Consider the following 27,819-nt stretch of genomic DNA (forward strand, 5'->3'; position numbering starts at 1 on the left):
ATTCAAGGGATCTTGGTAACATTTTAGGGGTCATCACAAAGCACCTACCCTTAAAATCCCACCCTCAGAAAAGGGGAAAAGTGGATTCGGCGGAATGCAGAGCTTGAGCGGAGAATGTTGAGACGCTCGAGCATTATCTATGTCAATGCCCAGCCTCCAGCCGGATGAGAAGAAGAATAATCCACGGCTACCAATACTCCAATTTAAGAGAAATTGGCTAGCTGGGGGGAAAAAGAATCTGGTATTTCACCATATCCACGAAGTTGCTGGAAAAGACTTAAATTGGCGTAAGGATGACTCATGCGCCTCCCTTTCCAACCAACCGACCAAATATTTATTTGGTTCTATTTTTGACTACCGTTGGCTAGAGAAGAGATCTGCAAACAGAAAAAATTGCTTATCTATAGTCACAATTATGTTGAGTATATCATGTCTAAAATTGCAAATTGCATTTTGAACTAAGTAATATTCTCGAAGTCCAAGCAATAGCTTAAGTCATATAAAAGTTCTCCGGATTCCGGCATTCTCCGAAATAGGTGCATGCTGCTTGGATCCCCTTTCATCGGCCTTTTCAGGCAAGGAAACAAAAAGAGTCCGGTGCCACATCTGATCTGTAGGACGGCTGCTGCAGCGTTGGGATGCCGGCCTTGGTTAGGTAGCTATACAGAAAAAAGGCGGTGTGAGCCAGGGCGTTGTCGTGGTGCATCTGTCAATCGGTTGCGATGTCTTGTCGGACCCGATTGACCCTTCGTTTTAGACTCTTGAGCACTTCCACGTAAAATTTGGCGTTGACGGTTTGCCCAGGAGGAACAAACTCATAGTGGACGACGCCTTTTATGTCAAAAAAGACAATGACCATCGTTTTCACTTTGGATTTGCTCATTCATCACGACCTCTTCCCGGCTCTTTAAAAAAGTCTGGTGCCACCAAAACAAACTACTTCTTGCTAAAACAACATCCTGCTTGATCATATTAGACGTCGCAGATTTAACGAGTTTCCCCACACAGAATTTAGTCGCGTACCTCTGCTCTAACCCTGCCATTTCGGCTTGCATCACTCACAGAAACACGTAACGCGAAAATTTTTGTCCTGACTCTGACCGGCGTTCTAAGCTGTCCAAGTGAGATTCCTGTTAAAAACGACCTCTTAATCTAACTTAACAGGGCTGGTGATTTGTGATATTTTTAAGGTGAACAAGGGTTGGAATGAAAATTTTGCTGCCTTTAGAAAGTATACAAAAACATAAGAGACATTTTGTTATTCCAACTTTTTATTCAATAAATATTCTTCAAATTAACAACATTATGCTTTGCGCAAAATAAACTTATGATTGAACGCTTAACCGAACATATGGGTGAGACCCACACCGCCGAAGTAGTCGCGCTGACCACTCAGTGGACCACTTGTCCATTTCGAACCGCTGCCAGTTAAATCGATGCGTGTATTACGATCCGGTGAGGACCACAGATTAGCTTTACCGGCCAACTCCAATTGACTGCCGAAGTTAGGAATAGTGCTCTTGGTGATACTAGCACCGTGACCATTGATATTTGAATACTCCAAACCGGCACCGTTGCGATCGAACTTGAAACCATTGGCGAGTGTATTCTGTGACTTGAACGCATTGGCATCCAAACTGTGCACGCCGTTGTTGTAGAGATTCGCATTGACGCTTTGGGTGAATGTATCGCGTACACCGGGAGTGTGCGTTTTCGAAATGGCGGCGCCCAAACCGTTGCTGTAATGAAAGAATTCCATATAAAAATTATATTTGTGTACGCCTAACTCTAAGCTTTATACTCACTTGTTGTAAGCCAACGAACCGCCAGTGGTAACTGGACCGCGATCGGTATTTCCAGCAGCAAAAGCGCCAGCGACTAAATTGTGATTAGGATCGCCAATTGCCTTGGCAATGTCCAAGCGTGCATCGGCGCCACCACGTGGATTACTCGCCAACGAGCCGCCAACACCAACATCACGTGCCACACGCACCAAGATGGGACGTGGTGGGCGTGTCGGTGGCGGATAGTAAACCAAAGTTTGTGCACGAGCGCGTTGTGGATGTGCCTCTACGTAGGCGTTGAGTGCAATCGCAGCGACTAAGGCGAGTAAGAAGAGCTTCATTGTAATATTTTTTTTTGAGAATGGAGAATTTGCGTAGATTAGACTGATTGATAGCTGATCACTGCTGTGATTGATTGCTGTGTGCTAACTGATGGCTTGCTGAGCGCTGCAGCGTGCATTTATGCGATTTCGGAGGTTTTGTGGAACTGAACTCATTTCGCTTATCTCTTAGATCTCGCGGCTTTTTGTTGTATTTTTGTTGTAGAGAACATCCCCGAAATACGGAAGCTGCGAGTATAAATCTATATGTAGCATTGTGCCCGCAGTTGTTTTGCTATTGTGCTTTGGTGTGTTTGCTGAGATGAGCTGGCTTTCTTATCAGTTGCGATTTCACGGGGCTTCCTAGGCAAAATTTCTATACGTGCGAGAATGTCTTGCAATGTGCATGCATGTATATTTAAATATATGAAAATAGGTATGCAAGTACATTAGGGGATTACTTTTTATATCTCACAACGCTCTGAAAAGCTGAGTTTGAAACACGTCCACCCAAAAGCGTTCTAAAGTCCCCGTTTTATTATAATATTATGTCAAAATAAAGGTGAACAGTGATAGCTTGGGTGAAGTAATTTTTAAAACATGTGTAAAAATTTTCTAATTTGTATATTATCAATCTCTATCAAACCAGAAATTGGTCTACAGCCAGCTTCACGCGAGATTACATTATGACTGTTAAATCACATCACATCGCGATGCAAGCGTCACCTAAGCACTGACCAGGCACCGCGTCTGGCTTTCTTTTACAGAGCCAGCTAACAGCCAGCTTCCCGCGAGATTACATTATGACTGTTAAATCACATCACATCGCGGTGCGAGCGTTACATAAGCACTGACCAGGCACCGCGCCTGGCTTTCTTTTATAGAGCCAGCTAACAGCCAGCTGCTTGTGAGATTACATTATGACTGTTAAATCACATCACATCGCGGTGCGAGCGTGACCTAAGCACTGACCATGCACCGCGTCTGGCTTTCTTTTATAGAGCCAGCTAACAGCCAGCTTCCCGCGAGATTACATTATGACTGTTAAATCACATCACATCGCGATGCAAGCGTCACCTAAGCACTGACCAGGCACCGCGTCTGGCTTTCTGTGAGATTACATTATGACTGTTAAATCACATCACATCGCGATGCAAGCGTCACCTAAGCACTGACCAGGCACCGCGTCTGGCTTTCTTTTATAGAGCCAGCTAACAGCCACTCAGTCCAACAAAAACGATACTGCGCTGGATTTTGTGGCTGATGTCCTTGTTGTTCTTAATACTGTTTCCAAGACAGACGAAATTATCTACGATTTATCTACGTGTGAGCCAAGTCGCGAATGCCATGACTGTTTGTCTGATGACAGGAGATAATTATTTTTATGAAAAGTATGACGTAAGCCTAAAGTTGTCTAATCTCACACAAGCTCTAAAGTCTAAATCAGCTGATCAGAAATTTTATACAAATTATCTTTAATAAAATATCCAGTTTGCTATTGTTTATTGAGATTTGATCATTGATTATCATACGTGTTTATGAAAAGTGGTATTGAAAGCCGCTCGTAAAGTTGGAGTTATTCGGAGGGTTCCATTCGGTTAATCTCGCGCATAGACCGGTTTGGTCCATTTCGATCCCAGATGGAGTTCAGTTGCTAAATTTAAGAGGAGTAGTCATCGTTTAGGATGCCTCCGCTTGACGCGAATTTTAACAGACTCTGTGGCCTCACTATTGATACCTCTTTCAGTTTATCATACCGTGGGGACGCCAGATGCTTACAGTGTAGTCTTGCCAATGCGGCACAAGTGCACAAGATATGCTCCATTGTTTCCCTGATGCTCTGCTCTAGACATTTTCTGCAGTTTTCTGTGTGTCGCCACCAGACTGAGGGAGGGTTCTATAGTATAAGATCGGAGTGCTGGGATTTAATTGCAACAGATGGCGTTCTCAATGAGTGGAAACCCGAGGGTTTCGTTCGCAGGGATAAAAGATGTCACTCTCCACATAATTCAAGGGAGAAAAGTGGGAAAGAGTAGAGGTTACGAATAGCAGTTCTTCCTGATTGTTCAAACAAAAATCTATTATCTGATGAACTATTTTTTCTTTGGTTGGAACTTAAAAATAGATTTTTCTAAAAATCTTAACTTATCTTGAATTATCTGAAGGACTTATAATCTTATTTCCTAATTTTAGATAAATAAATGAACTCATATCCACATTCAAATTATTATTTTGCAAATTCTGTAGTTCACGCCGTGGGTCAATCAACGAAAAATTGTTCTTGGGGGATTTTTTGTTGGCACAGCTGTTACCAATCTTAAATATGCATGCATATATACATATATATACTTATATGTATGCAACTAAATGTAAAAAATATGCATGCTTTGGAGTAAATCCCAAAAGCATTCGACTGATAAGGAAGACAATTTTTTCGTGGAAGTCTTAAAACATTACAGCACACATGCAGACACACATATGCATACACAAAGTGAGTCTCAACAAATGAGAGCCAAAGAATCCCCGCTGTTGCGGAACAAAACGCTCTTTGTGCAAGCGCGAGCGTAGTTCTTCAGCCAAGCTTGCGCCTTAGTATAAAAACCAGTTAGAGCGCCACAAAAGCCAACAGTCAGCTTGACACAACGCCAGCGCGCAACATACAGCCACTAACTGCTCAAATTAAATTCCAGTTGTTCTTCTATATTGGACCAAAAATGAAGCTATTCATCTTCGCTATTATTGCTGCGGTTGCACTCAGCGCCTACGTAGAAGCACATCCACAACGCGCTCGTGCGCAAACTTTGGTTTACTATCCGCCGCCGACACGCCCACCACGTCCCATCTTGGTGCGTGTGGCACGTGATGTTGGTGTTGGCGGCTCGTTGGCGAGTAATCCACGTGGTGGCGCTGATGCACGCTTGGACATTGCCAAGGCAATAGGCGATCCTAACCACAATTTAGTCGCTGGCGCTTTTGCTGCTGGAAACACCGATCGCGGTCCAGTTACCACTGGCGGTTCGTTGGCTTACAACAAGTGAGTATAAAGCTTAGAGTTAGGCGTACACAAACATAATTTTTATATGGAATTTTTTCATTATAGCAACGGTTTGGGCGCCGCCATTTCGAAAACGCATACTCCCGGTGTACGTGATACACTCACACAAAGCGTCAGTGCAAATCTCTTCAACAACGGCGTGCACAGTGTGGATGCCAATGCCTTCAAGTCACAGAATACACTCGCCAATGGTTTCAAGTTCGATCGCAACGGTGCCGGTTTGGAGTATTCAAATATCAATGGTCACGGTGCTAGTATCACCAAGAGCACTATTCCTAACTTCGGCAGTCAATTGGAGTTGGCCGGTAAGGCTAATCTGTGGTCTTCACCGGATCGTAATACACGCATCGATTTAACTGGCAGCGGTTCGAAATGGACAAGTGGCCCACTGAGTGGACAGCGCGACTACTTCGGCGGTGTGGGTCTCACACACATGTTCGGTTAAGAGAGCGAGATAGAGAGATGGAGATAGAAGGAAAGGAGAAGATAGTGAAAGTTCCTGATACATTTAGAAGTAGTATGTGAATTGGCATGTAAGAAATATGTAAATTAAAAAAATCTATTTATTTTTCGGTGAAATAAACAAAATACACTATATAACATGATTCGTAAATTCTTAATCAAGAAATAGGAGTTATAAACAAGTATGTACAGCATCGTTGTATTCTTATTTTGGCAATGTAAAATAGTCTGCTTGAGCAATTGAGGGTCCTGAAAGGTCCATAATCATCTACTCAACTTTCCAAGATCGGCAATTTGGGCTTTCTTGCTCTTATCACACCACTTCATTAAGCTCTGCTGCTTCAAGGACAGATAGCAGAGCTCCTGGGCCAATAGATGTGACTTGCTTTTTCAGTGGATTCGTTGTTATGATAATTTTATTTACCATAGCTCCTTTTACTTCTGATAGCGTGTCAATCAGCGAGTATAAGCTCTGTTGTCTCTATCGGAAGATCACAAAACCGATATTGATCTGAAAAACAATATTCCAATTTATATAAACTCTGCAAATTGGTCAGTTGTTTCTCAACTGTTGTAAAGGTGACCCTTCAGGTCCAAGATATCACTCATTTTGTGGATACTGGACTAACTATCATGGTGTACTTTGGTGCCTTTCGTAATTGTGGAGTCCACATGTTTTTGACCATATTTTAAGCTTCTTTTAATTGAGACCAAATGCAATCATTTTAAGAATTCAACATTCCAGTAAATTCCGACTAATGATATAATACACTTCGATTTTCTAATAGGAATGTGGTACCGGTGAACATCAGTATATGTTGAAGCCTCTGGTGGCCATCCCAGTTGAGATTTAAGGCAAGTGTATGGAAAATTTGCATTAATCGTGAGCCTCTTTTGAGGGAGATAATAAAACATGTCAAAATGCGTTTTAGTCAGTATCGGTCAAATTTGATCATATGATATATTCATTAAAAAAAGTTCGCTGAATCCTCTGAAGACCATCCTAGTTGAGGATTAAAATAAGTGTATGGAAAATTGGCCGTTGGCCTATTTTGAAGGAGATCATAAAGCTTTTTATTAAAACAAGTCAAAATCTGTTTTTTATCAATCCTGGTCAAATTTGATCATATAATATATTCATTAAAAAAAATTTACTTCGAGTAGAGTATTTTGCGCAGTACAAAATCAGCATCCCAAAACACTTGTTGAATGTGGTTTTAATGCACACTTACAACACGAGGAATCAAAAAGAATATACGCTAATACAAATACACACAAAGTTCCACAATCACTTTTCCCTCTCACTCAACATAATCACAGCCCCCTCATTCTCTGCGCTTTAATCACACGCTTAAAAGCACACATTGTCGGTTGCTGGTGAGGACAGACGGTGCATGCGTTGAGTAGTCAGCAATTTGCAGCACATTTCCATTGCTTTTGTTTTTGTTGAGCTTTTATTGTTCGCATTTCGCTTACTTTGCTTTTTCCAATTCGTGTCTACAAGTGTTCTTTTTTCTTATTGCTACAGTTTCCGTATTCTTTGTTTCTAATAATAAACTTTTTTTGTTTATTCCCTCCTTACATTGCTTTCATATTCTTTTCGCCATCTTTGAATTACCAAAGTGTGGTAATTTTTCGCCTGTCTGGCCGTTACTGCCGCCGCTAGACGCCAATCATTACTTTGTTGGGAGTCAAGAGACAATTTGACGCCAGTCTATTGAAAGACAATGCCACTTGAGGCTTCGATTTTACGCGGCTGTGATTATGATTTAAATGAAAGCTGGAGTGTTGGAAGATTGAGTGTTTATTTAAATGTATGAAGAGAGTGTGGAAAATTTCATACCAAAACGCTTAAAGGATTTTTCTAAAGCATAAATCAAAGATTATTTCTGAAATTAGTATTGTAGAACTTTGAGGAAGATTTCTGTAAGAGCAACGTATTGATCCCGATAGGTAACTTGTTAATGTCTATAATTTTGACCGACGAAAGTGACTTTTTATTCTAAAATTGCTAGTCGGAAAATGATGTGGATACTTCTGACATATTTGCTTAAATCATAGGTAGAAAGAAGCTCTAATCATGTGAGAAAATCCAAGCCTTTTCAAGAGCACAGGGTTCACGTTTGAAGTCAGGAAAAACTCTGAACTTGAAGGATGAAAGAAATAAATTGTATTAGAATAGGATTGGTTCTCTAGAATATGGAACATCTTCATCTTGTACGAAGCCAGATATCGAGGATTGGCGCCAATTCCAGATACCAAGTGCAGAAAGGTCCTTCTTCTTACTCTACCCGATCTCTGCAGCGAAGTGAACGTCCTTTGCTTCCACCGACGGTTACTGAATCGATTATTTTCAAAGCTGTATTGTTCTATCCATCCGGAAACATGACCTAGCCAGCGCAGCCGCTGTCTCTTAATTCGCTGCAGTATGTCAATGCCGACATATATGTCGTTCCATTGACTGCGGTATTCGCCTTTACCATAAATCTTCCACAAAACCTTTCTCTCGAACACTCTTAACGCCGAATCATCAGATGATGTTATTGCGTATACCTCCGCACTATATACCAGGACGGGAATGATGAGGGCTTATAGAGTTTGATCTTTGTTCGTCGAGAGAGGACTTTATTCAATTGCCTACTCTGTCCAAAGTAGCGCCTGTTGGCAAGAGTTATTCTGCGTTGGATTTCAGGGCTGATATGGTTGTGGATGTTAATACTGGTTCCAAGAAAGACGAAAGTATCTATGACTTCATAGTTATGACTATTAACCGTGACATGTGAGCCAAGTCGCGAATGTGGGGACTGTTTGTTTGATGGCAGGAGATATTTCGTCCTGTTCTCGTTCACAATCAGACCCTTGCTTTCTTATCCAGTCTGAAAAGGTAGAACTAACGTCAAGGTTATTGAGGCCAATCATGTGTTGTTGTTGTTTTAACGGTTATCTAGTTCCCGCTAGAGGGGTAAGGTTCAGATAAGTTGTCATGGAGGTTATTCCAAGGAAACATACTGTTTCGATGAAGTCGGATCATAGGGAGAGGGATGTCAGATGTGTAGGGTTAGCTGGGCATGCAAAGAGGTGGTTTGAGTCTTGCGGGGACTCGTTGAATACTGGACATATCTTTTATATATCGGAGTAGATTCTGCATAAGGAGGAGTTTGACCTGGAACAGTATCTAGAACGAAGTTGTGCTAGGGTGACTTTCGATTCTCGCGGCAACTCGAGCTATTTGTCTGCGGGTGGCGGTATGGCTCTACTGCGAATGACAGTCAGTGTATGTCTGAAACTACTTGCGTCCGGAGTCTGGTCGGCTCATTGTCTTATGTCGTCGACGTAGTTGAGGCCAATGATATCAATATCATCGGTGGATGCCAGATGATATTATAGAAGACCTTGTCTATTTAGCTCTGCAGCTCATATTTTGTACTCCAGCATTAAATTTAAGCAGTCAGACGATCGACCTTTTTCTTGTTTGAAACTTCGCTTGGTACCGAACGGTTCGGAGAGGTCTTTCCTGGTCCTGACGGTGCTTTTGGTTTTACTCAAACTTCGGTTTATGCAACTGTATGGGTTTTGGGGGATTTTCAGTTCAGACATAGCGACATAGTGACAGCTCCTTTTCGTGCTGTCGAAGGCTGCTTTGAAATCATCGATGTCGATGCTTTTTTCACGGGTATTTTTCCAGGCGCATGATGAAAATCTGGTCGATAGCAGAAAGCCACGGCTAGGTCATGTCGTCCAAATAGATGAAAACACTCCAACCCTGAAAGTTTTCGACGCTTTACCCGCCGGAGGAAGCAGAGGAAGAGGAAGACCTCCACTCTGTTGGATTGACCAGGTTAATAAGTACCTGGCTTCTGCAAGGAAGAACGATTGGCGCGCCGTTGTGAACTCGGCTGTAACCGCGTAAGCGGTGTCTACGTCAATTAAGAAGAAGAAAAAAGCCACGCTGATAAGAGGCAATCTGATTTTTGAGGGTCGGCTCGATAGGACATCAGTTTTGATTTCTACTCTTGAAATAAATTGTATTCGTTTCACTGCCATAACGTTCCTAATTCGATTTAATTATTGCGCATGTCTTATCATTTGATAAAACGTATGTTGAATTATTTTTTTAATTCTCTTTAATATGTAAAAACCTTAACAAACTTAACCTCAAACTCAACTGAAGCAAGATAACAAAAAATGCTCGTTTTTGCCTTTAAATTTGAACTACAGCAAATTTATTTAGAAAAGCCCACAACTAAAGCTTCGCTGTCGCTCGTTTCTTGTTTATTCGGTGACGGAAACTGTCAAGCAGCTCAGCTTATTCCAAACAAACTCAGCGACATGAAACAAATGAATTGGTATTGACTTCATTAAGCTCAAACGTCCACAGCCTGACTGAGCTTCTGCGCTCTATTGCTTTTATGCTCTCTCTCTCTCCCTGTAATGCTCACATGTGCATGGCGCTCATTCACTTAACGGAAAATGAGAATTGAATTTAATGCGCTTTAGCGCGCACACATACGCCATGAAGGACGTTGGGCAGGCACCAGCACAGGGGGTGTCAGTGGCATATGAATTTCCTAGTACGAAGCGGAAATTGAAATGCTACTTGGAAAACGCTGCACGCTTTGAGCTGTGTTGTGTTTTCTTATGCTGAGTGAATGCCAAAGAAATTCGATTTGACAAGTCGGTTTGGTGAAATCGAGCGAGAGTCGCTGCAAGAAGTTGAGCGGAAAAGCAGTAGAGCGCCAGAGCAGTACAGTGACAACCGTGGTAGCAGCAGCAGCAGAAATTATATATGACTTGTGCTGGCGCTATTATATAGTAGAGGCGCATATATTTTTGTTGTTTCGCTTTGTGTGCTGTTTGGTGATACTTGGTCTAACGGTTATGTATAATACACGCCAAATTATGCAATATACTTACTGCACGTGTGAAAATCACTGATTGGCGAAAAGTTTGTGAAAAAAATTTATAAAAAAGTGAGAAAAATTTAAAAAGCGAAGAAATTGTGTGTAAAATTCTTGCTAGAAAAGTGTGTATAAGAGGTGTGTGTGAAAAGTGGTGAAAATGCTTTGGCAACGATAAGCAGTGAAAAAAATCGAATTTCACAGCGCTCGTTTGGCCTTCGGCGCGTTGAAGGCGAGTGAAAACGCGTAATACTGATAGCAAGCGCAAAGAATTGCAACAAAATCTGCAAAGAGTTGTAAAAAGAATTGCAAAGAGTTGAAAATAAAATAAAAATTTCCCTAAAAGTCGCGAGTAAAATTTGTTTTATAGAAAATTTTAAGCAAGCAAAGCATCTGCCAGACTTTTCTTCAACGACCTCAAGCAGACAATTGTCATACAGGCAAGTGAGTATACATACAAACAGCACACACACAACAACAAACAGCACACACATACACCAATAAACAGCACAGACACACACCAACACACAGCACAGCATGTGTGCTGCTACCTTGAATGTGAGCATTAAGTTGACAGTTGCAGGAAGGTGGCTAAGAGAGAACAATAAAAATCACTAAGTGTAAGCTTGAAAAGCTGGCAAAAACAACAAGAACGCATGGTGATAATTTTAAGTATGCGATTTGATTGGATAAAACTGACTGTGGACACAAATAAAAGCAAGGATGATGCAAACACAATAACAACAAGTGTATGAGAAAAACGAAAATAGGAAAGCGTAGAATTTAGAATGAAATATACATACATATATGTATGTATGTGCATGGAGGAGCATTTTAAGCAGAAATAATTGAATCAAAATTTCAGCTTTGGTTATAAATTGGTTATTTATCGGTTATCACACACATATTGATAGAAAATATGACTTTTGGTTAAAAAAAGGGGATATATATCGGTTATCACACACTCTTATTGAAACAAATTTGGAGTTTTGGTTATAAAATGGTTATAAATTGGTTATCACACACTCATATTGAAACAAAATTAGAGTTTTCGTTATAAAATGGTTATATATTGGTTATCACACACTCATATTGAAACAAAATTTGAGTTTTGGTTATAAAATGGTTATATATTGGTTAATATATCTGACAACGAATTAACATTTTTTTTTTGCAATTTTCTATAACAAAACTAACTCACTCGCAAGCCATAGCTAGTATGTGACTGCTTAAAAGCAGAGGAGGGGGAGAGGAGAATAAAAATAAGCGTATATATGTATATGTCTGAGCGCAATGTCTGCCAAAGTCTCCGCTAGGGTTTATTCAATATTGGCAAGATTATATAAAAATCATAAATATCATAGGCGCACGTAGCTGTACGTCTTCAAACAAACACACACATACAATTGTAATATAGTACTACATATTTATTTATGTATTTGTGTGTGTATATAAGGGTCTGCCAAGCTATTTCTGTGTCTCAAGTGCTTAGTAAAAATTTGCGTGCGCTTATTTTCGGCATACATTTGTGGGTAGTTATGGGAATATTGGTGAGAAAAGCACGTGGAAAGTGAATTTGGCTGCTTGACAAATAATATAAATCTCAAAAGCAGAACTGCAGGGTTATTTTTGTACAAGTATATATGTATGCATTTATAAACTATAGAATATTTTATTTGTGTAAATAAATATGGCATGCTGATTTTTTGGCATTTAATGGGAGCATACATGCTGCCATATAAATTTTTTCGTTGTCAAAAGGAAAACTGCGTATAAAATCAATAAATTCAAAGCAGGTATCAGAAAAAATATGTGAAATTGTGCTGAAATTTTGCATGCATACTTTTTACTACAAGTAGCTGTTAATTTGTAGGCAGCAGCAAATATGATGCCAATAAAAGATATGGCTGCCATACAAATTGTTCGCTCAAAATTAAGTCCTTGTATGGAAAACTTTTTTATTTAAAGATGTATCTTCAAGAAATTTGGCACAGATTTTTATCGTAGCCATTTCCACAATATTCGAAGAAATTTTTCAGATCAGACTACTATAGCGTATAGCTGCCATACAAACTGAATGACCAATACAAAGTGTTTGTATGGAAAATTGTTTTATTTCTCATTATATCTCCACGAAACTCGGCATGTATTATTGTCCAAGGTAATGCCAGATACTGTGAAGAATTTGTTTGAATGGGACTAACACAGCATATAGCTGCCATACAAACTGAATGATCAAAATGAAAAAAACGTCTTTTTATATACTTTTTATCTATAAGAAATGCAAGTAAGAATTGTATTATGGCTTAGGTGCAGACAGAGTTAACAATTTTTCTTGTTTTTTCATTTTTGTTTTTTTTTTATATTTTTTATTTTTTTTTATAAAATTAAGTAAACCTCAGTTATTGCAAGATTGGTTAATTCCATTAATAATTTTAAAATATAAAATATGTACTCGAATTGCATTTCTTTAAAGAGTTTTTTATCAATTTTTCAAACAAGCCAACAATGGTATCTTGAATCATTCCATTCATTGTTTAATATTCCACAAATTTTTCCGCCCACCAAATAATATCTAAAGCTTTATTTTTGTATCATGCTGTTATTGTTGTCAATAAAATAAGCTCCTATCACGCTTTTAAGTTTTAATAAAATCCCAATAAATTCCGTTTACTAAATGAGCCCCACGCCAGGCTCACCACACACTCCAATAGTAAGTTGGAAGAAAAAAATATCTGAAATAAAAACTGAATAAATATATAGGCTTACGTGCGATATGCGTCCAAGTGATTGCATAAAATGTTCAATAAGTGCACAATTGCAGCATAAAAGCGCGTTAACAAAACAATGAGCAGTGTAATAAGCCAGCAAACAGAGCATAGCATTAGCGATACATGGCGTATGAGTAATATATTGTAGGCAACGTTGGAGATTAAATGGCAAAGTGCACATACGCCATGGCGCACAGGCGACAACATACATATGTACATGCCATATATATGTACCTATGTATGTACTTACATATGTACTTAGTGCTTTTAGCATGAAGGCGCTCACACGTAGTTATTTGCGTGCGACCTTACACATGCAAATGCATATAATCGTATATACATACATACATACATACATATGTAGTAGGCAGCTCAAAGCCATTGCCAGCTTTGTATGTACATATACTTGTATGTGGATAATGCAAAATGCGCAATGACATAGAAAAATGTTAACTGGCGACACTGACACTCAACTGAAATATGATATTGAGCAAAGCAAAGTGCAGAGGTTAAATATATAAATTAAAGCAAAATAAATAAAAATACGCCAAGCGGAAAACGAAAAGCCAAATAAAAAAGCGCACAAATGAAAATGAAAAAATACGAAAAATAAATGTTAGTTAATTGTAGTTCAAGTGCGGCGATTAGCAAACGATTTAGCAGCAAATTTGCTGGTGTTAATGATTTTGAACTTTCTGCTATAGAACTTAAGTGAAGCGAGTGGCATGTATTGATGTGTGGAAAAAGTGAAAAAATAGGCTATTTGGCAATTTGGCTGTTTGACTTCGAAAACTGCTTTGAAGGCTGGAAGCGGAGGTTTTTACAGAGTTTGTGCTGAGGTTTAAAATATAGTGTTTTTTATTGCAGTCAAATTTCGAGCAGAGAGAGCAGACGTGTTCTATTAAGTGACTATGGCTGACCAAATTGCTGTGTAATATTGCTAGAAAATAATAAAAAAAAATTTTAAAAATTAAAAAAATTATAAAATATTTTACAAATGTTTGCTTTAATAAAATTAATAATAAAATTTGTAATATAAATAATAATAATTTAATAAAATTATTTTTTCCGCTGTTGTCACTTATCTCTATGGCTTATCACGAAATTATATGCGAGCAGTCTTATTCTATAACAACTCTCCAATCTCCGACATGCTTCGAAGGCTACTTGCTGCCAGCGAAGTATTTTTTTTTTATTTTTTATTTTTATATTGCGTCCTTGTCAATCATTGTGCGACGTGATAAGTGAAGACGACACAAATTTCTGTCAATTTGAAGAGCTTTTCGATTTGTATTAAAAAATGTGAAAAAATGAAAAAAAATGAAGAAGAGAAAATAAGTGTTCTATGATGCATGTCATTATTTATGACCTACAATAAGCACACAAATTCGCAAAAATATAATAATATGCTTATGAAGACGTTAGCAGAAAAATAAATGTCTCCTGTGAGATAATGAAATCTTATTTGCATGCCAAAGTGTGCGTCAACACGTCAATGTTTAGTGGGAACTCAAGATAAATTTAATAATCACGCACTTAAGCAAGCACTCTATCATTTCGAAGACATTCTATAATTTAAAGCATACCAATAGGCGCCTACGTCGAATACGAATGCTTGTTTGCACACGTCACACAGTGACACAGATTCATTGTTACGCCTGAAAAGAAATAAATATAGTACGCTTGTGTGGCAGAGAATAAAAGTGGGAGAAAGAAAGAGCGAAAGTGACATTAATAAGAGTCAGCTGTCAAGTTCGAATGGTTTTTGAAAGTTGTCATTGAAATATAAGTCAGCTGAAGATAAGGTCAGTTGGAATTGGGAACCAAAGGTGGCTTGTATTTATAGCGATAATGATTTATGATTTGAAATTGTCAAAGAAACCGTTTGAAAACTATCAATAACAACAAATAAATACAGATATGTAAAGAGTTATTTTTGGTTATTGTGATAATTTATTGAATTTATGGAACTTCAATTAATTTCGTCTCTGGCGATGGAGTATGAACAGCAAAAAAAATTATTTTTGTGAAGACTTGTTGAACTAGTGGAACGTCGAGTAGTTTACTCTTTTACAGCAAGGAACGATAAATGATATTACCGTGGACGCCTTCATCAGTTTCTTATTTCTTATTTTGAACTTATCGAACGCTAAAAAATTTAGTCTATGGCAGTAGAGAACGATCAATGAAACTACTTTGTACCCTTCCTCGAGTTTTTTGTATGAAGAACTACTTCTGGCTTTCAGAAAGTTATGTTGAACTTGTGGAACACTAATAAATTTGGTCTCTGGTAGCAGAGAACGATAAAAGAAATTTCCATGGACCTTTCCCTCACCTTTTTCTGTGAATATCTGCTTCTGGTTTTCAGAAAGTTTAACTGAACTTGTGGAACACTAGCAAATTTTGTAACTGGCAATAGAGAACGATAAGAGAAATTTCAATGGACCTTTTCATCAGCTTTTTTCTGTGAACAACTGCTTCTGACTTCCATAAAGTTTTATTGAACTTGTGGAACACTAACAAATTCGGTCTCTGGCAATAGAGATCGATAAGAGGCATTTCCATGGACCCTTTCTTCAGCTTTTTTCTGTGAATAACTGCTCCTGACTTCCATAAAGTTCTACTGAACTTGTGGAACACTAGAAAATTTTGTCTCTGTCAATAGAGAACGATAAGAGAAATTTCCACGGAGGATTTCATCGGTGTGTTTTCTGTAATGAACTACTCCTGGCTTTCAGAAAATACCGTGGACCCTTCCTTAAATTTGTTTGTGGGAAGATCTCCTTCTGCCTTTTAAAAAGTTATATTGAACTTGTGGAACATTAAGAAATATAGTATCTGACAGCAGAGAAAGATAAATTAAATTGCCGTTAACCGTTTCTTCAGTGTTTTCTCTTCCTCGATATTATTAAATACTAAAATATAACTATATTTTCATATTCACATTCATTGAAGAAAGTTTTGTTGAAAAAAATTTAAATAATATTTTATACTCTTTTGCTTCCAGATTATAAAATCACATTTTCGGGAGCAATGAGCTGTTGTATGGTTGTTAAAAGAAGACAAGGAAAAAAGATAGTTCAACGCTAAAATTTAGGAAACACTGCAAAAGATCAATAAGAAGACACTAGCCTGGATAAAAAAGATTGAGTAATTGATAAAATTTTGCAAGAAAAAAAGCGAAAAATAAAAAAGTTGATGCAAACATAAAGAAATATTTGTAGTTATTGTACATTGGTCTTCGTAAACCATACTAAAATTCGCGACACCGAAGAGGATAACACTTGTTGCAACAACTCGGCTTACCTCAAATAGAGGTAGACCAATACGGACAGCGAAAATACGCTAAAACCCATAAACTTTAGTTAAATATGGCTCAATACGGTGGTGGCGCACCAAACCCCTTCGGTGCTGGTGGCGGCTATGAACAGCAGCCTAGCTATGGCGGCGGTTATGGACAACAGATGGGCGGCTACGAACAAACTGGTGGAGGTTATGATCAAACAGGTGTAGGTTATGATCAAAGCGGTGCGGGTTACGATCAAAGTGGTGGCTATGGTAATCAGGGCATGGCTGGTAGTGCAGCTTATGGTGGTGGCATGCCGAATGCCGGTGGAGTGCCACAACAGCCTTATGGCATGGCAGCACGTCCAAGGGTCGACGTAGAGGCTACTGGTGAAGTGGATCCAACACTGTAGGTTTACTAAAATAGTTTGAGAAATGCTTTCAAATAAAATAAGATCTTGCTAACAGCTATCCGGAAGCCAAAGAGTCAACGCACAAAATACGCGGTCACTCTGATATTATCGAAATGCTTTTTGGGCCCACCGAACACGAACTCATACCGGTGAAGGCCTTTTATTTCTTCTTCTTTGCCGCTTTTGGTTCACTGTTTCCACTGATGGGTGTCTACTTCAAACAGATGGGTATGAATCCGGGGCAGTGCGGTATATTGATTGGTATGCGTCCATTTGTGGAGTTCTTGTCGGCACCCTTCTGGGGTTCCTATGCGGATCGGTGAGTACAGTTTGTTGTGTGGCTGTGATTTATTTCATATGAGTTAACAATGCATTTATAGCTGCCGTCAAGGCAAAAAGTTGTTGCTGGCCTCACTCGCATGTTGGGTGCTATTTACTATACCTTTGAGCTTCATCAAACCGGAGGCTGTGAATTGCATCGAACGCAAGAATGAAACCGATTTCGTTTTGACTTTGACACGCACGAAGCGTGATCTCTCCGCATATGACATGAGCGACATGAATAAGGACGATGTGGAGAGTTATCATTCTCAAGCGGCTTTACATGACGCGTTAACAATGCCAGCAAGCGAAGCGATGGAGGAATCGCATAGAAGGTGAGTGCATGCGGAGTGGAAAATCGCTGGTTTAAGGTAACGAAGCACTACTAATCGCTTCTGCGGCCCATATTTATTGTTCTTATGGTTCCAAAAGACTCAAGTATAAAGATATTTTTTTGCTTTCTTTAGACGCAAACGTTCATTGATACCACGCATTGATGCCGGCATCTCACCCATACACATCAACTTTGTCAGCAATTACGATGACAAACAGCATCGTGACTATGTTAGCCCCATATTCTCCTCGATGGTTTATCGCACACCCGACATTCAAAAGGCTTTCTTCCTGCTCTTACTCGTCATACTTATTGGTGAGTTCTTCAGCGCTCCCGCCATTACGCTCGCTGACTCAGCTGTCATCACATTGCTGGGCGACGATGCTGATAAGTATGGTCATCAGCGCATGTTCGGCTCACTCGGCTGGGGTATTTCTATGTTCATTGTCGGTATTGTGCTCGATCACTCGACACGTTTCTCGCATCATCCCTGCGGTGCCGGGCACATGGAGAAGAACTATAACATCTGCTTTGCCATCTTTTCGATATTGATGACTTGCGCTATTGTATCGGCGTCGAAGATCACTTTCAAATATGATCCCATCGACATCGAACAGCCCGTTGAGAACCCGGATGCCACCGCTAACAAACAGGCGGAGGATGAGAGCATGGCTGAGCTGGCTGCACAGCTGAATTTGCCCACGTTGGCCATGGGTAGTGGTACGGCGGCGGTCGGCAAGGCACCACCGGCCGCTGTGGGCGCACAGTCGACAATGTTTGCACAGACGACTAAGGAAATGCCCGAATGGTTGACTGTGTTGACGCACTTCAAAGATATGAAAACTATTTCGTTTCTATTTGTCGCCTGGTTTATGGGTTTCGGCATTGGACTGATATTTACCTTCCTCTTTTGGCATCTACAAGACTACGGCGGCACTCCAACGCTTTTCGGTGTTGCCTCTGTGATTAATCACGTATCCGAGATCTTTGCCTACTTCTACAGCTTTCGTTTCATCACACAAATCGGTCATATAAAGGTGTTATGCCTGGGCTTAATCGGCAATGTGCTGCGATTTTTGTACATCTCATATGCGACCAATCCGTGGATGGTGTTACCGTTCGAGCTGATGCAGGGCGTAACACATGCTGCCGTATGGGCCGCTTCCTGTTCGTACATAGCGCACAGCACACCCAAACATCTGAGAGCTTCAGCACAGGGCGTACTGCAGGGTATACATCATGGTTTGGGACGCGGTTGCGGCGCCATTATTGGTGGCATGTTTGTCACATACTACGGCACTACGAAAACATTCCGCGGTTATGGCCTGGCTTGCCTCGTCGTCTTGGGTGTTTTCATTTTCGTGAATTTCTATCGTAAAGATCAGGGCTTCATCTCGGATTTGCCAGCAACGGAGGATCCGCGTCAGGTAAGTTCATTACTGCTGGCGTATAGCACAGTTTGTAGTACAAGCTCGTTCAAATTACAGGTAGCGGAAGAGACCTCACATCTGGCGCCACATGGTGTACCCAGTAATCCAATACCGCGTGCACTCTCCAATGCACGTCTGAATGAGATGAATCCAAATGGTGGCACTGGCAATAGTTACGGCACCTACCAGACTTCGGGCGGTAATCTGGACATACCTGGCGCTAATCCACACAACCCATTCGCGCAATAAATTGGACAAAGTAAAATTTGGATAAGACGGGAAAATAGTTGAATTGGCTGAAGTGTGAGCATGGTGTAAGAGTGAGAGGAGAATATTTTTAGATGATTTTGCATTTACATATGTCTGCGTAGATCTTTTTTTGGTATGAGTTTCATGAACAGTTTTGATCAGATCTATTTGTATAGTTTATACATACATACGTAAGTATATTGGTAGAATAATATTGTTAACAAATCTAATCGTATAATTAATAAGAGACCGTATTTGTAGTGGAGGGCGATTACCTGGTTATTATTATTCAACTATTATAATTACTTCTTGCATTAGGTTTTAAGTAAAAAATTTCGTATTATCAATAACAGTGTTACTAAACTTATTAATATTTTGATTACCATTACTTTATTGGTATACATAAATTACCAGTACCAATACCAATGTACAATCAATTAATGTAATCATTATCCTTACCATTTTCATAATTTTTCATACTATTATTACAATTTTTGGAATGCCATACAATTACTTTTAACTATTTATTTTTATTAAAACCAATATTCTCCTTAGGTAAAGTATTGTTAATCTGGTAATGATTACTATTACCACCATTACCGTTTGATTACACCAATTTATTATTTTTATATAAAAAACATTACCAATAAAGGTATAATTGCAATTACACTACATATAATTATTTTTGCATTACTGCGCAGCAATGTACATATTTTTTAATTATTTATTTTTGATTAAAACTTTTACTAAGTAAAGTATTATTATTATAATCATTAACACTGCATTGCACGAACTTACTATCATTATTATTAGTTCAAGACTATTACCAGTAATATGTATAATTAAAATTACATTACATATAATTATTTCTTCATTACTGTTCACTAACGTACTATTTTAACTACTGATGTTTTTTTTTTAAAACAGGTTTCTTACAAAAGCAAAGTATTGCTAATCTTGTAATGATTACTTTTATAATTACTACCAATACTATTGGATTACACCAATTTATTATCATTATTATTGGTTCAAGACTATTACCAAATTATTTATAATTAAAATTACATTACATGTAACTAGTTTTTCATTACAGCTGTATTTATTGAAGTATTTTTGTCTGGCAACGGTTACTATTACCACCGCATTCTACCAATTTATTATTATTAGTTCCAAACCATTATCAGTACATGTATAATTAAAATTACATTACAATTACATTACACATAATTACTTTTTCATTACTGTTCAGTATTGTAGATATTATGTAAAATATTTTGTTTTAGTAAAACCAGTATTCTTACACAAGTAGTGTATTGCTAGTCCGGTAATGATTACTATAACATTGCAACCATTACCACTGCATTACACCAATTTTGTGTTATTATTATTAGTTCCAAACCATTACCATTACATGTATAATTATAATCACAGTACATTTAATTACTTTTCCATTACAGCTCAGTATTGTAGAAATTTTGAAAAAATTTTATTTTTATTAAAACCAGTATTCTTACAAATGTAATCATTACATTGTTTAATTATAATTACATTACAAATAATTAATTTTTCATTACTGCTCAGTATTGTAATCATTTTGCAAAACTTTTATTTTTGTTAAAACTAGTCATCCTACAAAAGTAATCATTACCAATACTAATCTGGTAATGATTACCATTACTAGTCTGGTAATCATTACTATCAATTTCTAAATATTTTATAAATTTTCGCTCTCTGCTATTTCTTAAGTGTTACATATAAAAACTAACTGTCCTTTCGTTACACCGTTAGTTAATTAAGTGAGCGGAAACGCAACACAAAAATAGCTGTATTATATTTACTAGCAAATTTTACATTTCATTAAAAAAAAGTTAGCAAAATACAATTCTAGATGTGTTTATTATAATTACAACTTTATTGAACTGTTCAGAAATATATTAATATGAAAAACTATAAACTTTAGATATGAAATGAGTTAAACGAAAATACTACATATTTGAAGAGTAAGATATAAAAAAAAAATAAAATAAATAAACGACAAAAGCATAAAAAAACACTAAAAAATATTAAACATAAAATTGTGTAATTAAACAAAGAGAACGCAAACATGGTAATGAAAAACAATCAACTTGAATGTGCAGCAATACAATAGCAACAAAAACCAGCTCAGTGTAGAATTTGTAACGAATAGAAAGTAGAAAAGAAATACGAAAAATATACAAAAACAAACAAGCATACAGTTGTAAAGGGAAATGAAAAGTGAATACGAAAAAAATATTACAGTAAACATATCTTGGAGGGCGGCCTGCATTAGCAAAAAAAAATTATATATTTTTTGTTGTAATGCTAAGTAATTGGCGACATAGAAATTTTATAAAACTCACAAAAAATAATTATTGAAATTATTTACCGCGTTTTATTGCATGTTTAAGCAATTTTATTCATTTTCAATGCGACTCTGTGTGAGATTTCCTGATGATATATTTTTTGCACACACCTAAGCTACAAAGAAATGTTAAAATATATATTTTTAAATACACAGCAGTAGTGTAGACGCAGTTAATATTATACTATATATATATTTGCACATAAGTACATGCTGGCATTTACATACATACATATATAAAGTAATTAAAAATCTCAAGATTATATAAAATTAATACAAGTACATAAGTAAGGGCGCAGCAAAATGACATTGAAGAGTGCCGAGGAAAAATGAGGTAATGACAACTATGAATAACGGTAAATTGTTGAGCTGACACTGGCACTCAAAATGTAATTAAGTAAAGTGACTGGCTAATTACCAATAAATAGCCAAATACAGCTATGAATTACATGAGAAATTACTATAATTTATTTTAAATTATTCTATTAAACTTAAAACTGTGGCAACATGGCATGCTGAAGGTAATATTTTGTTGCAATAAAACTCAGGAATTGATAAAAATCTTAAAGATTGTAAATTAGATTTATTTTAAAAATTTTGATTACAATTATTTAATAGCAAAATGCTTTTTTGATAATTTATTTCTCGATTTAATTAGTTTAATTATTTTAATAAAATATTGTTGTTATGTCATCAATTATATTAATTTTTAGTAAATAATTATAACGTAACTAGCAAAACAAGCGAAAAATGGCGTAAGAAAAAGTTGCGTGAAATCTCCACTGCTTTAACAGTGTAAGCTCCACCAGGAATTTTAATTTTTACTGAAAGCTTTATCAAAAGCTTGCTAGGTAGGGTGAAGCATATTGTATGAAGAATGTACATAAGATACATAAGAAGTGCTAAATAAGCAAAGCTTTATGAAAAGTTATAACTAAGTTGCTCTTTTGATTGAACAGCGAAAGCTCCGTTTGGAAGTTTAATTTAAAGTGTAAGCGCATCAAAGATTTTGTTAGACAGAGCAAATATATTGTATGTAGAAACACTAAATACCAAATTAGAAGTAAAAGCTCGGTGAAAGTATTCAGACATGAACGAAGATATGACAGTGACGGTTAAAAGTAAAAATTTAAAGTGAAAGCTTTAAATTTTATGTCACTAATTTCCGTGTAGCGAGGCATATTGTATGAAGAATGTGCGTAAGAAATGCTAAATAAGCAAAGCTTCATAAAAGTTGTAACCAAGTTGCTCTTCTGACTTAACAGTGAATGCTTCACTTGGAATTCTATTTTTAGGTGAAAGCTTAACAAATTTTTGTTAGGCGGAGTAAATAAATTGTATGCAAAAACGGTAAACACCAAATTACAAGTGAAAGCTCGGTGAAAGTATATCTTTGAATACGAAGATATAGCAGTGACGACTAAAACTACAAATTTTAAAGTGAAAGCTTTAATCTTTATGTCACTAATTTGTATGGAAAACATTTATTTTTCAACAATATAAAAAAAAACAGCAATTATAAGAAGACTTTTCAAATTCATAGGAGCTTTCATGAAAGCTTCAGAAAGGAAGTGGCAATAGAAAGTATTTTGGTTCATAAAAATGAACGAAGATGTAACAGTGATGGTTAAAAATAAAATTTTTAAAGTGAAAGCTTTAATTTTTATGTCACTAATTTAGATGAATTATGTCACTAATTTGAATCGAAAAATTATTTATTACTTTTTTTATATTTTTTTTTAACAATAAAATAAAGAAACAGCAAATGTAAGAAGTAAATTTTATGCAAAAATGCTAAATACCAAATTCCAAGTGAAAGCTCAAAAAACTGAAGCATTCAAAAATGAAGGAAGATAGAACAGTGACGGTTTAAAATAAAAACTATCAAGAGAAAGCTTTAATCTTTACCAGCAAATGTTAAACGAGTTTTCAAATTCATGGGAGCTTTCATGAAAGCTTAAGAAAGGTGGTAGTTAGTAGTAGAAGGCATTGTAGTTAGCTACTAGAGTTTAACACGGTGACGGTTAAAAGTAGAATTATTAAGTGAAAGCTTTAAACTTTAACAGCAAATGAGAAGAAAAGTTTTCAAATTCATGTGAGCTTTCATGAAAGCTTATGAAAGTAGAGTTCATCACACGAAATGAAACGCGATTTTAAGTTTCCATGAAGTCATGAAAGCTTCAATAAAGCTCTTAAAATGCAAAATGAAAGCTCAATGTATTTTTGGTGAGAATGATGTATAAATAATAAATAAATATATATGCGCTAGCGGAAGAAGTGAACAAAATGTAGCGTGCACGTGTACTTGTATGCACATACATACGTCATATATTGAAATTTTTTTGGTTGCAATGCTTTTTTCACATCACAATCATATCATTTTAGCAATAAAGTAAATATACAGCTATGTTGCAAGACAAAGTGTTTAAATGTTGCAAACAAATAAATATGTACGTAGCTAAAGAAATGTGTAAGGTATAAAGAAGAGTAAAACAAAGTTAAGTATACCGTTAAAATATTGAATTGGAATAAATCATATGCAAGAAAATCAATGAGAAGCAGCAGTAATATACCTAAATGTTGTACCTTGGTAAAAATACAAAAAAAAAAATAAAAATAATTAAACAAATTAAAAAACATAAAGTAAAAAAATTAAAATTAAAATAAAAAGTTATAAGAATTGAAAAAGTGTATTGTTTAATATTACTAATAGTTTTGGAAGACAGCTGATTTTGAAAGTTTTTTGGAAAAAATAATTGGCTGACGGCAAAAAATCTTTAAAATTTATTTATTGCTAATTTTTAAGATAACAACAAAAAATGTAGAACACTTTTGAACGAATGATATTATTGAAATCCGCCTCATTGATCAATCAATCGCTACATACATAAGTTATATACAAAACTACACTGAAAAAAATTAGCGAAAATACAAGAAATTATTTAGAACAAGCATATATATATACACATATACATTTATAGCGATAAAAAAATAAAGAAATAACTGTGCTGTAGTTGTAAATATGGCAAAATAGCTGGGCGAAGGCATGAGAAAGGAATAGAGACAAGAATTTAATTTTGAGTTATGAGTTCACTTTGAGTTTTGTGGCACTTTTAGTTGTTTGCTGTGAGAGAGAGGCAGATGTAGGCATATCCAGTAAGAGAGTAAGAGAACGGGCAAGATGTTGTGTAAAAAGATTAAAAAAGAGTAAGTGAAAGAGAATAGTAAACAGCTGTTATGGAAAATATTTTTTTTTTTATTTTTAGTTGATTTTTACAGCTGGTCAGTCAGTCTAAAATAAATAGAAATAGACAAAAAATATATAGATAATGTACCTAAAAGCTTAAAACATAAGTAAATGTACTGGAATGAATAAAAGCAGGCATTGCAAAGTTAAGCTTATGAACCGATTGATATTACTGAACTACACCATATATTAGAGACAAAAAACACAGATATGTATGTATAATAATGTCAAAATAAAATATTGCAGTACTATAATACTACAGTTTAGGTAACATACACTACATGCACAGAAACTAACCCAAAGATAACCTAAACCTTTTGATTTTTAACCGAAAGCTAACCTAAACTTTTATGATTTTTAACCGAAACCTAACCTATACTTTAACTTTCATTTAATTTTTTTTTATTAAACTTATTTTATATCATGAAAAATATTTTCAAGCACTTAGTTACACACTAGTTAGTTACCGTTACCTGCATTTTAGCATAATTTGTTAAACATACATACAAACATGTTACGCAAAATATGTAAAACACTCACTCACAGCTGCATAAAATTATATAAGTAAATAATATAAAGTATGTATGAGCATTTCTAACAAAAAAGTATTTAAAATTGTTAAATGTTACCACAAAAAGTCGACAGCAGCCGTTGAATAAGGTTAAAAAGCATTCAAAATGAACTGAAGGCGAACAAGTATTGTAATAAATAAATATATACACATACATACATACTATATATACAAAAATAAATACATATATACATATATAATATTATTGTAATGTAAACATTAACACAAAAATACTACATACTTATACCAAGGATAAGCAAATAAAGATAACAAAACCGAAAAAGAAATTTAATAATAAAAATTTATTGAGTGAATAAAAACACAGTGTGTTGTTTTTTCTAGAAAATATATTGAATTTATTTAATAAAAAAAATTTACAGAAAAATTTGGAATTGCTAACAATAAAGGATGTATGCTAGTTCGCATTCGATATCGATACGGACTATGATTTCAGGACTGCAGCTTTTGGATACTGTTGAAGCCTGGGCTGGTGGTCAAGGTATTCTCTCAGTCACCTTAGTATGTGGTAGTAAAACCATGCAAAAATGGCTGGCGAGATTGCCTCCGTCCTGTTAAAACCCTGCCAGGTCTCGGATCGGAATACGCTCCGCTCTCGCGATCACTAAGTTGATGTCATAGGCGTCCACGAAAGGCTGCAAAAAGCTTCAATTTTGATAGAGCGGCTACCGGCTAGGGATGGTAAGATAGACATTAGGCGGAGATGCGAGGAGGAATTGATGGCAACAGCAGAAGAACCTAGGTTCATGGTGGGCTCGGAGACCATGGAAATGTGAGAGTGGTCTGATCAGGTGTGCCAACGAACGGTCTACCTTACTGTTTAAGGAGACGACAGCTAGTGTTGGAAAGGTCTGGAAGAGAGCCACACGCGATGGCACAGAGCGAGGCTTTGGACAAGATCACTGCACCCTCGCAAGATAGAGAAGATATTGCGTTACTATAATCCGTCTCTCCCGACTGGTCACTGGAGCTTGTTAAGGCTGTTTCCACAAAGCCCAAATTTCGGTAAAGATTCGCAAAACTATCCTAATCGAAACGATAGCAACCGTAAAATTTTTTCTTGGTATTAAGATAAAAAAGAATCCGTTCTGAAGGGGAAAAGAAACTTATCGTATATAGTATGATTCAAACTAGTTCGGAAAGTACTTCTTTTTCTTTATAGACATCGAAACTGATTACGCGGTAACAGCTTAGATTACAACAGCGCGTCAATCGTTAGCTCGGTTTTTCTTCACCTAGCCTTTAAACCCCAGCCACTTTCAACGAAGTGGAGGTCTTTCTCTTCCTCGGCTTCCTTCAGTGGGGACAGCGCCGAATACTTTGAATACGCTGAAGTGTTTACGGCCATTCGGACGTCATGACCTAGCCAGCGTAGCCGCTATCTTTCGCTGAACTGTGTCAATGTTATCGTATAGCGATATTCTCCGTGGATACCGCGCAAAGTACCATAAATCTTTCGCAGAACATATCTCTCATCAGATGTTGTCATTGTACATGCCTTTGCACCATATAGAGGATGGTGATGATGTGTGACTTGTAGAATTTAGTCTTTGTTCGTTGAGAGAGGACTTTCTCTCATCTGAACCTATTGTGTCCTTTTAATTGGTGTTTTTTGACATGCCGGGTCCCAAACTCAGCGCAAAACCCTGGGGAGGGATGATTCGCCTTCTTACTTTAGCTCGGCTGTTTTTTGGCTACCCAAAGGATACTTGATCTATGACCGATAGTCGTGAGCTGCTTGAGTCATATGCAAAAGAATTGTTTCTTGGCGACTTCCAAGTGAATGGCGCTCAGAGAACTTGCGTGAACTTCTTCATGGCTCCATACTTCGGAAGGTACATACTTTAGTTAGATTGAAGTGATGGTCTGGCGTGATTCTATGAATGAAAAATCAGTGGCATGACTTCTCCTTCAAACAACATACATACTTCATTTAATCCTATACATTTTTATATCCTCAAAACCTCAAGCAATAACCGCACTACTACTTCGTCAGCGTAATGCCAGCTGAATGGCTCAATGGCCAACTCTTTGCTGGAATTGCATTAATTAAAACAGCAATTCACAGATATGCAACGCTGATTACCAGCTGCTTTATTTGAAGTGCTTTAATTCGATGAAATCAAGGCAATGGCACAGTGCGAGTCATAAAATCTTGCCGACGCAACATGTGGGCCAATTTTACCGTTACAGCATGCGGCACTAGTATGTGACAGGGAAGAACCTGAAAAGCGCTTACGGGCAAATCTCAATTGTGCTGATATCCAACCACTTGTCT

General features: G+C 36.9%; 3 protein-coding genes across 4 annotated transcripts; 2 read left to right on the plus strand and 1 right to left on the minus strand.

Moving 5' to 3' along the window:
* Nucleotides 1-1,253: 1,253 nt before the first annotated feature.
* On the minus strand, nt 1,254-2,234 carry LOC126755561 (attacin-B-like). Its single transcript, XM_050468217.1, has 2 exons — nt 1,806-2,234; nt 1,254-1,739 (listed from the first exon to the last, which is right to left on the minus strand). Exons 1-2 carry the CDS (start codon nt 2,123-2,125, stop codon nt 1,340-1,342), a joined length of 720 nt encoding a protein of 239 aa, XP_050324174.1. The 5' UTR covers nt 2,126-2,234; the 3' UTR covers nt 1,254-1,339.
* A 2,480-nt stretch (nt 2,235-4,714) lies between these two features.
* LOC126755563 (attacin-B-like) lies at nt 4,715-5,764 on the plus strand. Its single transcript, XM_050468218.1, has 2 exons — nt 4,715-5,138; nt 5,205-5,764. The coding sequence occupies exons 1-2, from the start codon at nt 4,819-4,821 to the stop codon at nt 5,602-5,604; spliced, it is 720 nt and encodes a 239-aa protein (XP_050324175.1). The 5' UTR covers nt 4,715-4,818; the 3' UTR covers nt 5,605-5,764.
* Nucleotides 5,765-10,321: 4,557 nt separating this feature from the next.
* Nucleotides 10,322-25,190, plus strand: LOC126755551 (major facilitator superfamily domain-containing protein 6). 2 transcript variants are annotated; one of them, XM_050468204.1, is made up of 6 exons: nt 10,322-10,963; nt 16,298-16,984; nt 17,044-17,307; nt 17,369-17,644; nt 17,777-19,070; nt 19,131-25,190. In XM_050468204.1, exons 2-6 carry the CDS (start codon nt 16,662-16,664, stop codon nt 19,320-19,322), a joined length of 2,349 nt encoding a protein of 782 aa, XP_050324161.1. In that variant the 5' UTR covers nt 10,322-10,963; nt 16,298-16,661; the 3' UTR covers nt 19,323-25,190. The 2 variants fall into 2 exon arrangements, with proteins under 2 accessions (XP_050324161.1, XP_050324162.1); XM_050468205.1 differs by lacking the exon at nt 10,322-10,963 and adding an exon at nt 14,683-15,119.
* Nucleotides 25,191-27,819: the final 2,629 nt, after the last annotated feature.

The sequence above is a fragment of the Bactrocera neohumeralis genome, chromosome 4 (genome assembly GCF_024586455.1).
Source record: "Bactrocera neohumeralis isolate Rockhampton chromosome 4, APGP_CSIRO_Bneo_wtdbg2-racon-allhic-juicebox.fasta_v2, whole genome shotgun sequence".
NCBI classification, from domain to species: Eukaryota; Metazoa; Arthropoda; class Insecta; order Diptera; family Tephritidae; genus Bactrocera; species Bactrocera neohumeralis.

Excerpts from the sequence above, each read along its gene's own strand:
- LOC126755561 (XM_050468217.1), bottom strand. The coding sequence starts at position 2,125 with ATGAAGCTCTTCTTACTCGCCTTAGTCGCTGCGATTGCACTCAACGCC. Across the intron at positions 1,740-1,805 it reads GGTTCGTTGGCTTACAACAA|CAACGGTTTGGGCGCCGCCA; the intron begins GTGAGTATAAAG and ends CTTTCATTACAG.
- LOC126755563 (XM_050468218.1), top strand. The coding sequence starts at position 4,819 with ATGAAGCTATTCATCTTCGCTATTATTGCTGCGGTTGCACTCAGCGCC. Across the intron at positions 5,139-5,204 it reads GGTTCGTTGGCTTACAACAA|CAACGGTTTGGGCGCCGCCA; the intron begins GTGAGTATAAAG and ends TTTTCATTATAG.
- LOC126755551 (XM_050468204.1), top strand. The coding sequence starts at position 16,662 with ATGGCTCAATACGGTGGTGGCGCACCAAACCCCTTCGGTGCTGGTGGC. Across the intron at positions 16,985-17,043 it reads GGTGAAGTGGATCCAACACT|CTATCCGGAAGCCAAAGAGT; the intron begins GTAGGTTTACTA and ends TCTTGCTAACAG. Across the intron at positions 17,645-17,776 it reads ATGGAGGAATCGCATAGAAG|ACGCAAACGTTCATTGATAC; the intron begins GTGAGTGCATGC and ends TGCTTTCTTTAG.